The 13,462-nt window shown below is 44.0% G+C and overlaps 1 protein-coding gene across 1 annotated transcript in view; it reads left to right on the top strand.

The window, feature by feature from the left end:
* Nucleotides 1–12,512, top strand: part of LOC104857735 (24-hydroxycholesterol 7-alpha-hydroxylase) — a 53,980-nt gene extending 41,468 nt beyond the window's left edge. The window contains exons 11-12 of the mRNA XM_010617812.3: nucleotides 9,204–9,291; nucleotides 11,867–12,512. Coding sequence (XP_010616114.3) covers nucleotides 9,204–9,291; nucleotides 11,867–12,025 — 247 coding nt within the window. The 3' untranslated portion in view covers nucleotides 12,026–12,512. The remainder of the gene's footprint in view (nucleotides 1–9,203; nucleotides 9,292–11,866) is intronic.
* The last annotated feature ends 950 nt before the right edge of the window (nucleotides 12,513–13,462 follow it).

Genomic DNA, 13,462 nt, shown 5'->3' with positions numbered 1-13,462 from the left:
TTCAGACATCATTCGTGTGGAGAACAGCAGCAACTTAGTTTTTCTTTACAGGGTTCGTTTGCTTTTGCAAAACCTCTCCCTTGATGCCTTTTATACTTCACCTGGCCCTGCGGACTCCCCTTCAGTGTGATATATTGTTCTGGTATAAATGTTTGTTTCAGGAAAATTATGCTTTTGTCACTTACCCAAGCAGGAAAGCAATTTTGCACATGCACCCCCACACACACGGATCAGGGACTGAGGAAGACCACAGTGGTCTCCAGCTTTCCAGAATTTACTTCTTTGAAACATCTCACTCTGTAAACACAGAAGTCCATTCAATCTTGTATCTCCAAAATTGCAATTTCTGAATTTAAAAAGTCAATCGTGCTTACAGTTTGAACAGTACAGTAATCTCTGTTAGTATATATAACTGCTACTCTACAACATCCATTCTGTTCCTCTTTTATGTGTTTTTAGTAATGTCCATCTCTTCCCAAATGGTTCTCATTAGTCTTAAGCCAACCATGAAAATTCTAACCTCCTTTTTTAGAAACAATGCTAGAAACCTGAGCCCAGGCAAATTGGTGCCTGGGGTTTCCCTGGAGACAACTTATTTGTCCTAGGCTGGGTCATTAACTGGCCAATCACACTATAAGGAGAGACTTTTCTTCCATAGTGAGAAGTTGATTGCTGTGATGGAGTGTCAGATACTTTGGGGGCTTAAATTTAACCAACAGCAACAATGACCATCATGTTCATCCTACCTCTGTCACTTGTCCTATAGAAAGGCAGTTTTAGCCAATTACAAATTTATTGTTTTTGTCTCCTGCTTAGTATCAGTGTCTTAAGAATAGCTTCTCCAAAAACTGAAAGTATTTTTTTCAGGATCCTTGTCATAAATATCTCATAGTAACTAAAGAGTTTATTACAGCTGCCTTTGCCATTGGTCTTGAAGTGCTTTAAACCAGGCACTGAGCAGTTTTGTTGTGGCACATCCAGCATGGGCCAGTGGCCAGTTTGCCTGATGACTGCTGTTCCTACCTCCTGCCACAGTTCTGGGACTGAAAGATATTTGCTTGCGTTGGAAAGCAGTGGGTACAATAAAGGGAACCATGGCATCGAGACTCCTTCAGTAGTTATCCTATTTGTACAAAAACTGTCGGGTTGATAGCCCACCCAACTGCCAGTTAGTTATCAGATGATGCCTGATCGCCCAATATAGTAGGGGATGAAAAAATAATATACAAAGAACAAGGAGAAAAGACTAATGAACGGCAGCTTATTGCTTGAGAGCTAGGAATTGATCTTCACTCTCCTGGCTAAGATGAAGATCTCTGGATTTGCTAGTATGATTGTACATTGTATCAAGGTAGGTGTAAAGGCAGATGTAGGGTATAGCAGAACTAGTTCACCAATGAGCCAGGCTGCAGAAGGGGAATAACGGTGTATTCTAGTGAAGGACAGGTCACAGTTAAGAAGGCACCTGTGTTATCACGCAGGTCATAGCTGACAAGCCACCTGTGTTAACTTAGCTAACATTTGATCTTGGAGAATGGTGTCACAGAGTCATAATTCCTTAGCTGCAGTGTTTCCTTGCTGTCAGAGACGTCACAACCTCATTGATCATTGAGACCTCAGTTGTGACCCTTGGCATAGGGAAGTCTATCACCAGACACCAGCCAGAGGCTCATTTAGCACTTCACACTTAGGCCTTGGAGTGACTCATAGTTTTAATAAATAGCCGAGTTCATAAGCCCAATCAATAGTATCTAAAGCCTGCTCAGTGTAGTTTTAAGCTGGTCTCCTTCAATAAACTATGTATTTTCAGAGTGTCCTGAGCTCCATATGCAAGACAGTGCCCTTTGCACCATAGGGGCCGTGGCTGTAAGACGTGACTTGACCATGTAATGGGGTCAGGAGGATGTGGAGTCCATCTGGATCCACCAGGAGTGCAGGATGGGAGATGGCTGAGCTCCACACTGCGGACTCTGGACAGGTCAGGGTAACCTTAGACCGCATGGCCTTTGAAGAGTTAGCTAAGAGACTTGCAGGTTGTGGAAACAAAATGAGTGAGCAGAGGATCATTAAGCACCAAAGTATGTGGCTGAGGCATTTATGGTTTGACAGTTACTGGAGCCAGATGACAGAGGGCGGTGAGGAGTAAGACCAGAAGTGGGAATTGGCCCAGTTAGCCAGGTCTTTAGCACCTACATTAGGAATTTGTACACAGCTCGCAAAACACCAACAAAGCACAAAATGGTTTGGGTAGAGTGGATCTATGAGGGGCATGGCTTCAATTACATGGTTATGTTAACATTCTATGCAGGAGACGTGGCATGGTAAGATCTGCAGATTTCAAAGGTAGTTAGCTATAGGGATCAAGTAAGGATAAGGACACAAGGCGGACTGTGGCTTTGAATTTAAAGGGCTGGAAGAGATGGTGAGAATGAACAAATTAGAAGTGGAGCAAGTTTAGAGCTAAGGTATTAAGCTTTCTTTGGGAAAACTGAGTCTGAATGGCAAAATGATACCATATAACAGCGATGGTGGATTTCTTAGGAATTAAGGGCCAAACTGCAACCCAAAACCTACTCCTTTATCGCAAAGTGACAATACTACAATTAAACCTGAATACTTTTTAGCTTAGAAAACACAATTCTGCATTAACATTTTTTTGTCTTAAAAGAAAAACACAATAACATGTGTGCTATAGTTTCACCACCACTGCCATAAAAGAGAAATCTATAGGTAGAGCACTAATGCTGAAAATGCCTAACCTATTAAAAACCTCACTGAGTCTAGTTTTCGGTTAAGTTTCCGGGCTTTCATTTTAAATAGCCAACTCATAAAGTGTTTTGTTTTTAAAGAGATAAACTAACAATTGTTCAGAAGAGCAAATGACTTCATGTAGACAGTGGATACCAAGATAGATCTTTCCACTAGAAATTTAATCCCACAAATCCTTAGGATAAACACCAGAAAATTGCACCCATTCCTAATTGAGGTACCACGAGCCAGCTTGCTTTCTCATGTACCAAAAACTCAGCGAGTTAGAGACAGCTGCCTGTGTCATAGCCAACGGCAACCATGCTTGTGATGAACGCACGCAGCTGGCACCTCTTGGTTTAGGCTGTAAAGTGCCATGCAGGTCGCTCCTGCTCAGGAGTGCTCATGGAGGGCTTCACTGATTTCCCTGCATGAGCTCTGTGGCTGCTGTGAGCTGCCAACTAGAAGTCAGGATGGGAGAACTGGAGTTCCTCGCAGTAACCGCGGCCACTCCACAAAGAGGTCTGCAGGAGGATCCCCACACTGGGCACTACCAAGCAGCACAGGAAGAGAAGTCTTCAGGGAATTCTACTACTGGAAACATCTAGAGGTTTCCAGAAAAACAATCAGGAGAAAGCCCTGTGAACAACCAGACTTCTGCAAAGTAGTATGAAAAATGCAGTCTCCTTGTAGTGGACGGTCTCACCTGGGTTTTCAACGGAGGGGTAGAAAATAGGGGGTTCCAGTGTTAGAGGACTTCAGAGGCATCTCTGAGAGCTGGCTTTCTGGGCACAGGGGGATGTGCTTTCTGTGCCCCCTCCCAGAAGGCCTACTAAAGTCAACAACCACTGCTTCCCACCCTTGCAAGTGTGGATACCCTTGTGTGAACTGATGTGGGTTGAATTCCAGTGAAAAACAAACACTGTGATCTTGGCAAGATGAATTGGTGTATGAAGAACAGCGTGCTCTGATGAGAAGAAGATGTAATAGGAGTCAGGCTGCAGTATGTAGAAAGTAGAAATGAAGCATGGATTTCCCAGGACTAGAACTATAACTCTATGTGTGTGGTGGAGTTCTTCAAGTACCAAGGGCAATGATAGGCTACAAAGTGGATATTGAATTTCTAAGGAAAATCACACTGCTGTTGGAAGATTAATCAAAAGCATAGGCACAGCTAATACTAGACTGGTGAAGCTTTTCTCATTCTACTAAAAAAAAAATCTCAGGCACCCAGTGTAATATGATTCCTCTGCCATTCAATAACTACATAATGAATGTAGACTGTGTCCGGGTAGAGTGCTGAGAGTCACCCCAGAAAAAACCAGATGAAGGCCTCTCTCAAGGAGCTTGTATTCCAACTCAAGCCACTTCCTTAGAAGTGTAGAGACAGCAAGACACTAGGTGATCTGGCAGGTGGGGACATGGAGATAGCCAGCCACACAAAGGCGGACGACCACTGAGTAACAGATGCCCGTGGAAGCACCCTGTGGCTCAGTGGCACAGAAAACTGCCATCAGGAGGGGAGAGGGGCCCAGAGGCGGGGACCCGATGGGAATCACTGTGGTACCACGGTACCAGACTTGAAGGAAGGAAAGAACTCAAAATATCCCATAGGAATGCAGTGGTGCACCTATCTGTTGATGCCAAGACCACTGTGTGCTTGGATTTGTGCACCTCTGAGCACATTCATCCCCATACATTTGTGCTAATGTCATTTTAATGGTTGTGCCTTATCCAGTAAATAATCTTTGAACTGTCTTATATTTGAGGGGTATTATCTGCAGCTTTCTCCCTTTTAGACTTAGAAATAACTAATTGTTTTTGAGAAATGAGCAACTAACTGAAAATCCTATCTATTCCAAGGCGCATGTTACATTAGCAGATGTAGCTCCACAACTCCAGCTGGTAGGTGTGATTAAATGAGCATATGTACTTGTGTAATTGTTTTTTTCTTTTTATCACGTCAGTAAGGGTGCATCTGTCTTTCAGAGTGTCTGAGAAGGAAGAGGTCAGGCATAGGAGGGAGGAAGGGGAAGGGGTGAATCCGAGCCAGTGCCAGGCTGCTGGTTCCCCTGTTAATTTTCAGCCATGCTGCTCTCTTACAGCTTGGCTGAGGAGTTGTGACTTGCTCAGAGAAACACAGAAACCTGTGCAAAGTTGCAGTCACTATCTCCGTAGCTGTTTTACCTGGACACTTCACATGTGGCCATGATTTAGGTGTGTCAAGAACCAAAGATGCAATTCAAGCGTGGTTTATATTTTGTAGGCAAAACATGTTCTTTTCTGACTCAGATTTTCAGAAAGGAGCCAAGAAAAAAACAAAACAAAACAAAAAAACTCATGATTGTCACAAAAATGCAGAAAAAGTATCCCACAAAAGTCGACACTCTTTCTGGTGAAAGCACTCATCAACTAGGAGTGGGAAGAAAGTTATATAGTAGTGCAGTGTGGGCACAGAGACCAATAGGCAGAAAGAGGGAATAGAGGCCCTGGGCAAGTAATTTCTGGCAAGAATGCTGAGGCCTTGCAAAGCGAGGGGACAGTATGGTCAGCCTGCATCTCCATGTGCATAATTAAAGGAACAAAGTTAGACCCTTATGTAACATCAGGTACAAAAGTCACCTTGGTCCTTTTTCCTGAATAAGAAGACTTGAAAGGAGGTACCCCAAGGTCTACAGACAGCTCGTCCATCTAGGAGGAGGAGCTGTAAGAGCACTCTTAGAACTGCATTCTGGAAGACAGGGCCCCTGGCCTGAGCCCAAGTTCTCAATGACACAGAAGAGGGTGTCCATCACAAATCGAGAAGGGCTGAGGTTCCCCACCTTTCCTATCTGCTTTCTCGTCTCTTTTTCCCACTAGTAAAATTTCCTAGTCTCTTCTATTTTCCTGTTTTCTTCCTTTGCTTATCTTCCAATTTACAGTGTTCATCTCTTCCCATTCTATTCCATCTTGCTTTCTTCATCCACCGTAGAGCATCTGCCTGCCCGCTCGACTGTGCCCCTACTACCATTATTCCCAGCTCAGACTCTGACACCTCACCCATGGCATTTCATCTACCACTGAGATAGTCTTTGTCATAGGGATAGTGTATACTAAAATTAGAAAGTTTGGTAAATTACATCTTCTAACATAGTTTTCCTTTCTGCTTGTCAAATCCCTTTAGATTAGCAAGTCTCAAAATGTGGTTTTCGGCCGGGGATTTAGCTCAGCGGTTTGGTGGCCTGCCTCGCAAGCGCAAGGACCTGAGTTCAATCCCCGGTACCAAAAAGAAAAAAAAATGGGGTCTTCATATCACTGACAGTAACAGTATCTGGAGACTCGTAGGAAAATGAGATTCCCTTGCCCTGCCCCAGACCTCCTGAATCAGAACCTGGGGTGACTGACGTCTGTATTCCCACAAACCCTTCAGGAGACTCCAATACAAGATAAAGTTCTGAAACTGTGGGTCTAGATTATTTACCTCCTGCCACCAAGCTGATTTTATCTTCCTAAAAGATTTCTTAAGGGAACGAGGTTATGGGAAAAGCACTTTCCCTTGAACTTGAGTAACTGCTCTCAGGCGAGATGCCTGCGAAACTGCGCCTGCGCACTGGCCTCGCCCGATTCACAGCGCCTGCCCCTGGCAACAGCAGTGGTTTTCCAGCCTGGGCTGGTATTGCCTATCATGACTGCTAGGAGGAAAAGCGAGATTTTCTCTCTAAGAGAGACTGAGGTTCAAAATCAAAGCATCTTCACAGGCAATCGCTACTGCCCCGGCCCTCACCCTGCCTTCCTCCTGACCGTCTCGTAACTGTGTTCCTTCTCTGTCAGCTCTGCTCTGGGAGTCCTCTGCTTCCCCCATTTCTGGCTTTCCCAGTCTGTTCCCTCCCCTGAAACCAGATCTTCATCATCCCAGCGTCAGGTCAGGTGATTTTTACTGTTTTCCAACCCTCTCCTTGGTGCTGTCTCTTTTTCCATCCTCTTTCAGACAGGCATGTTCCTGAAATAATGATGTCTGGTTGTCACTCTGGTTAAGACTGGCACTGTCTCCTGCCAGCCAAACTCAGGAGCCCAGAGTTCCAGGTTTCCCCTCCACGCGACCATGCCAGCTTCACTCTGGTAGAGACTGGCACTGTCTCCTGCCAGCCAAACTCAGGAGCCCAGAGTTCCAGGTTTCCCCTCCACACGCCACCATGCCAGCTTGCTCCTGCCAAACTGAATGCCTTCCGTCCTCCACTGCATCCTTTGGTCGTTCTGTGCCCTCTCACCTTCCCTCTCCCTGTGCATCCTTAGCAGTGTGTTTTGTATTCTTGATGCCTGTGTAACGTTCCTTGAGCCATAAGAAAAATACCCAAATACTAAGTAGTTGAGGAATCTTCAACATGTTTATATTTTAATGTGTTTTGTTTGTAGATGTGTGATGTTCTTGTAAGTGTAAAAAAACAAATCTGGCATAAATGATACACCTCCTTGTTTTTACTGTTGTGACATTAAAGTTAAGAAATACTTTTAACATAAAACACAGCTCAGCTTCTGAGAGCTTCTATTAAAAATTCTAAATTATGAAGCCCTTCTCTTTGACATAAAAAGCTTTTAATGTCACAGATTAAGTTTCTTGTGTTTTAGGCATCAAAACTCAATAACATAGTAAAACCCTAAATTATACCATATTTTATTTTTGCCATTCTTTTCCCCTGCCCCTAAAAAAATGCCTGTGGATAATTGAGATAATTTTACTAGAGTATTCAAATATTTAAATTTGGAGAAAATAAGATTTTTCAGCACATTTTATTATGGCACATTATTAATTAAGCTTACTTTTTCTTTACACTATCAAAATATTTATAATTACTACTAAAAGTCATGTTAATACTCTTTTGGGCCAGGGATTTAGTTCAGTGGCACAGTACCTGCCTGGCAAGCGGGAGGTCATGAGTTTGATCCCTGGTACTAAAAACAACAACAAAAAGGAATATTAATACTATTTAATAGCTAATGTTAATTTAATAACCAAACTAATAACACTAAAAAAAAACATATTAAAGCCTCTCCAATTTAAAATTCACATAGTATTTGGCCAAAAGCCTGTCTTATAGTTTATTTTTAAGGAAAATGTAGTCATCATGTTTAAGAACATTATAGGGTCTGTGAAATGCCTTATAGTTTATAATGGGAAACTATTTTAATGAAATGGTAAGTATTATTTCTTATTGTTTCACCCCTTTTTAAGGAAAATTTCTATCATTTCTTTTTTTTCCTCATTTAATCTTCCATAGAATTTTTTTTTCCTACTATACAGTTTTCTGTTTGAAAATTCTTTTTTTTTTTTTGGAACCAGGGATCAAGCTCAAGACCTTGCACTTCTCGGTCAGGCGCTGGCACTACTGAGCTAAAGTTTGTTTTACTGAGCCCTGGGAGTTCTTTTTAATGCATTCGTTTTCATTGACAAGTGAGAACCATGTACACTGATGGTGCTGTTACATATACACGTGTTGCAGAAGGGCTACCTCAAGCCACTTCACATGTGCATCACCTCGCGTACTGTGTGTGTGTGTATGTGTGTGTGTGTGTGGTGAGAGCACGTAGAAGCTACTGTCTTAGCAATTCTGACACATACACTATTGTTATTAAAGGCCTTGATGCAGAATAGATCTTTGAACTTACCCCTGACTAACTGAAACTGTGTCCTTTAGCTTAGATCTCCCCCACCTCCCTAGCCCAGCCATTGAGAACCACCATTTCTAACTGAAATACCCACAATATTTCCAAAATGCTTAAACTTTTCATTTAAATATGAACATTGGCCTTGTTTATATCACTCGTGTGCCTACCATGCCCTTGCAGTGATAGAAGTATTTATTGAATGTTTCCTGTGTGCTTAGAGAAGCCTTATACTTTTCCATAAGTACAATCTATCGCTGGCTCTAGCATTTTCAGGATCATAATTCCAAGGGGTCCCATGGCAGTTCACCCCCATGAACAGCTCCTCCTGGCCTGTCTGGCTTCGTATCCTCACCGACCCCTGGCAGACATGGATAAATAGCTTGCAGGCCCACACATAGCCCAGGACTCCTTCTCAGTCCACGCCATGGGACAGGTCATGGTTCTGCCTTGGGGACCATCTTGGCCAGCTCCCCTCCACTCCTCAGAATTGTCTCCTCTGTTCCTTGTAGCACCTGCAAGGACTTGGATGGGAACAGGATCAAGAGACAGAGAGATGGGGAAGGGAGCGGAAGGGCTGAGGGAAGGAATGAAGATGTGTTGTGTGCATGCACCAGCTCCACACAAGGAATGTGGACATTGTGTATTGCAAGCATGTGCTAATTAAAACATAAATGACTACTCTACTTTTAATAGTAGATTAATTATAAAAAGTCTATTTGCTTTGACATATATATATACTTTCTAGATATTCTTTGATGGTCATACTTCGGCAACTTTCACAGATAAATAACAATTTTATGTTTTTCCTTTAGGTGGTTTACTCTATTACAAATTCAAATATATATTATACTAATACTTTATAAATATGATTGCCGTCTTCTGGACCCCTTACCAAAGCAGGCAAGTATTTCAGAATTTTGAATGTCATCCAACTTTCAGATGTGAACTCTGACTCCTTCATTGTAGAACTGATTTCTGCACTTAGGCCTGATCTGGATGGAATTGGAGTGAGTATGAAACTGTTGCCCTTCATCCAGTCTCCTTGCTGTGCCCCATTGCTATCCCCCAGCCAGGACCAAATAGCAGTGTCACGCCAGTGTGACAGCCTCCTCTTTGGCCTTTCCAGATTTTACCCTTTTGCTTAGGTTAAATAAACATGGCCTTAGCTTTGACTTTGTATTCCCAGAAGGGGAAGTCTTCTCTAGGTCCAAAAGTAGCCATGCATTTTGGATGCAAGTCATACCCTTGATCCCCTAGGAAAGCAGTGGTGTGAGAGAAAACCAGCCCCAGTGGGCAGAGCCTCCACTTCACTCCTCCCCCTGGCCTGGAGAACTGCAATCACTTATCTCCTGGCTGGGTCTGTTCTCTTAGCCATCAGTGGTCCTCTAACTGGCCTGAGTGACATCAGAGCCCCCCTGGGGGACTGGTGAAGGAAGAGCACAGGTTGAAGCTAAACATTTCTTAGGACTATTCACATGATGTTTTGTGCTTTAATGTTGACATAAGGCAAATGTATGGAGGGAATTTTATCTGTGACATAGGAAATATATTACAAATATGCATGTTTCCACAATTTCTTTTGCACTTCTGTTTGAATTTAACCATCTGTGATAAAGAGCTCTACAAATCTCAGCATGAGGGATGCTCAGAGTGCCCTTCCCCAGAGTTCTCAGCTGCCTGCTATGTTGTGGGCAATATGAAGATCACCAGGATTTATAGACCTCAAATACTAGTTCCCTGGTCTACCAAGTTAGATGTCAGTTTTCTCCAGCATTGACTCAGCATCCAACTATTTTCCCACCAGCAGGAAGACACAGGAAAGTTTGCCTGTTTATATGAGATGACATCAGTGAGGAGATCAATAATTGTGGTCAGCTCCATAGGCAAGATCACTCCCGGCACTTCCTTCCTAGCTAAGGATTCTATTCACTGCATTTAATTTCCCACAGTGTTTTCTGTACATCTTACTTTGCTTCAACGCCAGTCAGAACATTGTTTAAGGAAATGTTATTTTAGTTTGTAAAATGTACAAGTCTAAATAAATTCCCACTATCTCAAAGATTTAATTTCACAATCCTTATTCTAGGAAGAGAAAGACCGATTGAAATTATTGGAGTTGTTTTAATAAATTGTAAAATGAGGCGATCAGAAAAAGAAATGACCTTCAGATTATAAAGATTGACCTTCAGATTGGAAAGTCGTGTTCTAAACACAACGTCCACTGCAGGGGAATCAGGGGATCTGGAAGCTGCCCTTCACAGGAATTTATGTGCCACAGTAGCAAAAATCAAACATTAGAACTCCCAATTTTAATTTTCAAATAGCCCAGAGTGTTATTTTATTTTAGGTGCTGGGGATCAAACCCAGGGCTGTTTGTATAGACAAGCACTCTACCACTGAGCTGTCCCTAGCCCCTGGGGTTTTTATTGTACCTCAAAAGTTCTTAATAAATTAAATTTCACTTAGATTCCCTCCTTTTAGGAAGCAATCAGTAGACACCACAAATCTAGAATCCCTGGCTGGCAGCAGAGTCCTGTGGCTGGAGTGGGGGTGGCGGGGCTCCCCGAGTGCTCCTGAAACAACTTCCGGCATGCTTTGGCTCATGCCAGGGGCCTGCACTTGTTCAGTTGGTTGTGTCCCATTTTATTTTTGTCTTGGGCCATGGGTCCTTAGGAAATCTCATAGCACTAATGGATCCCTTTCTAGACAAGTACATGTTTCTTCACACTAACGGTGGGTCCAGTGTGCCCCTGGGAACCCTGCTGCTCATTATGTCAGCTCCCCCAAGTCTCCTGCTGAGGAGTTTGGCTAGGTCTTGCCACCTTCAGACCTGGAAAAGGACTGATCATCTGCTTCAGATCTGCCCCCACCCTCATCCACAGAATAGGTTGCTTTTCTTTTTCCAGTCCCCTAATCCTTAAAAAAAACTGCATTCTTTGCAATACTCCTTCCCCTCGCCCCCTCACAGATTCACACTTTGTTCACAGTGAGGGAGAAAAAAATCTCATTCAAAACCAAAAAAAATGTGTCTTTGAAAAATCATGCTCACAAGTACACCGTGCCAGTGTTTCACACCTCCAACTCCAGGTGGCTCTTAAACACCTTTGACATGTGAGCTTGTGACCTCAGCCCCTGCTCACAAGGGAGATGTCGCAGCCTTGGAGCCAGAAATGAAGAAAGGCCTAGTTTACCGTGTCCTCTTTAGCCAGATAAAGAGAAGGCAGCAGGCCAGTCCATGGGTGCCACGTGGTCGAATCCAAGCGGAGACTGTTGGAATCAGATATGGTGTTTTGCTCCTTTTCCCTCTCTTGAATGGAGCCAAAATAAATGCTCGACACTGGTTCTCATCCATGCAGATACTTCCAGAACCTACGCACCATGCCTCCTAGGGAAAATTGCGGCTGAATGAACCTAGGTCTAGAACGGTTGGCCCATATATCTAATGTCCTTGTCTCTTATGCATTTCTGCTTTTAGAGTAACCTCCACGTGTTCGGTGTCCCCCAGCCAGAAGGACAATGTCGAATTGAATATAAACGCAGACATGATGTTTGCCAGAACCCAAGAGGGCCAGGGCCTTCCGGAGGAGCCACGCCACCAGCCACTCCCCAGGCACCTGGCCAGCAGGAGTGGTGATGTCACCCCCCACATGTGCTCACCTGGCTCTTGATAGCCGTCCAAAATATCCGCAACAAAATTAATGATTTCTAGAAACTTTTTATTTACATTTCTTTTTCTTTTTTTTTTAATACCGGGGTCAAACTTGGGTCCTTTGAGGCAAGCAGCAGAACCACTGAGCTAAATCCCCAGCCCCTGCATTTCTTAACTAGCAATTGGAATAACAGAAAGGCTCTGTTAATATAATGCTTTACTGTAATCATGCCCAGGGTTAAAAGTGTGAACAAGGTGGTGGTTTTCTAAGATCTGTGAGAACAGCATCACACCCTTCATTCATTTCTCCATCTTTTACACCTAGGACAGCATCTCCCTTATAGCAAGTACTTAATAAACGCCTGCTGGTTGATGCATTGATTCGTATTTTAAGGTAGCAGCACTCATGATCCAGGTGTTTACAGTTGGTCTGACAGAGGTAATACCATATGTCTGCTAGTGTACGGACACAGAAATGCAGTGTATCCCAATCCATCCTTGCAATATCCTAAAGCAAATAACTGTACTTAAGACCAGCAACTATGAAATATTTGCCAAGAAACTCATAAAAGAAACCCAGCCACATCCAGGGCAGTGCGTGACAGTAATGACAGAGCCCACAGTGATGTCGTGAATTACTTCCTACCACTCAGGCGCTGCTCACCGCCTCCCAGATTTCTCAGCAAGCGACCTGGGTGTCATCCTGGAGGCCCATTCCTGCCTCTGCTGGATCGTCTTGGGAGGGGGGCATAATGATTACTTAGTCATCTGTTTCCGCCCCACCCACTCACCGCTCCTTAGGAGGAGCATCAGGGCTGTGAACAGCATTCACTGTCCAGGCTGAGGGGAGGAGGATGAAGCTCATAGCGCCAGTAACAGCAGGCTCCGGGCTGGAATCGGAGTGGCTAAGGAAAGTGGTTTAGAATCCACCAGAGCTCCAAGCACTGTGGACCACAGCCTGGCCACGTGGGCATGGTGCGTGTAGGAACCAAGCCCGCTAAGCTGCAGTCACACGGGGCCACTGCCTGCTCCTTTTGCTTGCTGAGGATGAGTAGTAGCTGTAAGTACACACACTTTAAGAAAATACACAGATGATCTGCTGGCCTTTGGAATACTGATGAGTAAGAGGACTGTATCGGAGGGTGATCGATCCTGACTGCCTGAAGGGGGACGGCGAGGGCTAAAGAGAAAAAAGACAGTAGAGAGGTGTGTGATTTCAAAGTAGATGGGCCGCCAGGAGGTCAGTGCCTCAGAGTGGGCAAAGACAGGCTGTCCGAGCTAGCCTGTGCTTACTGGGTACACACGGTAGTTGGAAGGGGCACAGGTGACTAAGGGGGCAGCGGTAATCCTGTGTCTATGTGGATCTTATGCTGATGTGGAGCTCGGGTCACAAGGCTCTCCTTCAATGAGGGCTGTGAGGAG

The sequence above is a fragment of the Fukomys damarensis genome, unplaced genomic scaffold (genome assembly GCF_012274545.1).
Source record: "Fukomys damarensis isolate Sample0158 unplaced genomic scaffold, DMR_v1.0_HiC HiC_scaffold_20, whole genome shotgun sequence".
NCBI lineage: Eukaryota > Metazoa > Chordata > Mammalia > Rodentia > Bathyergidae > Fukomys > Fukomys damarensis.
Note: the sequence above shows the minus strand (reverse complement) of the source record. Positions and strands in the feature narration are given on the sequence as shown.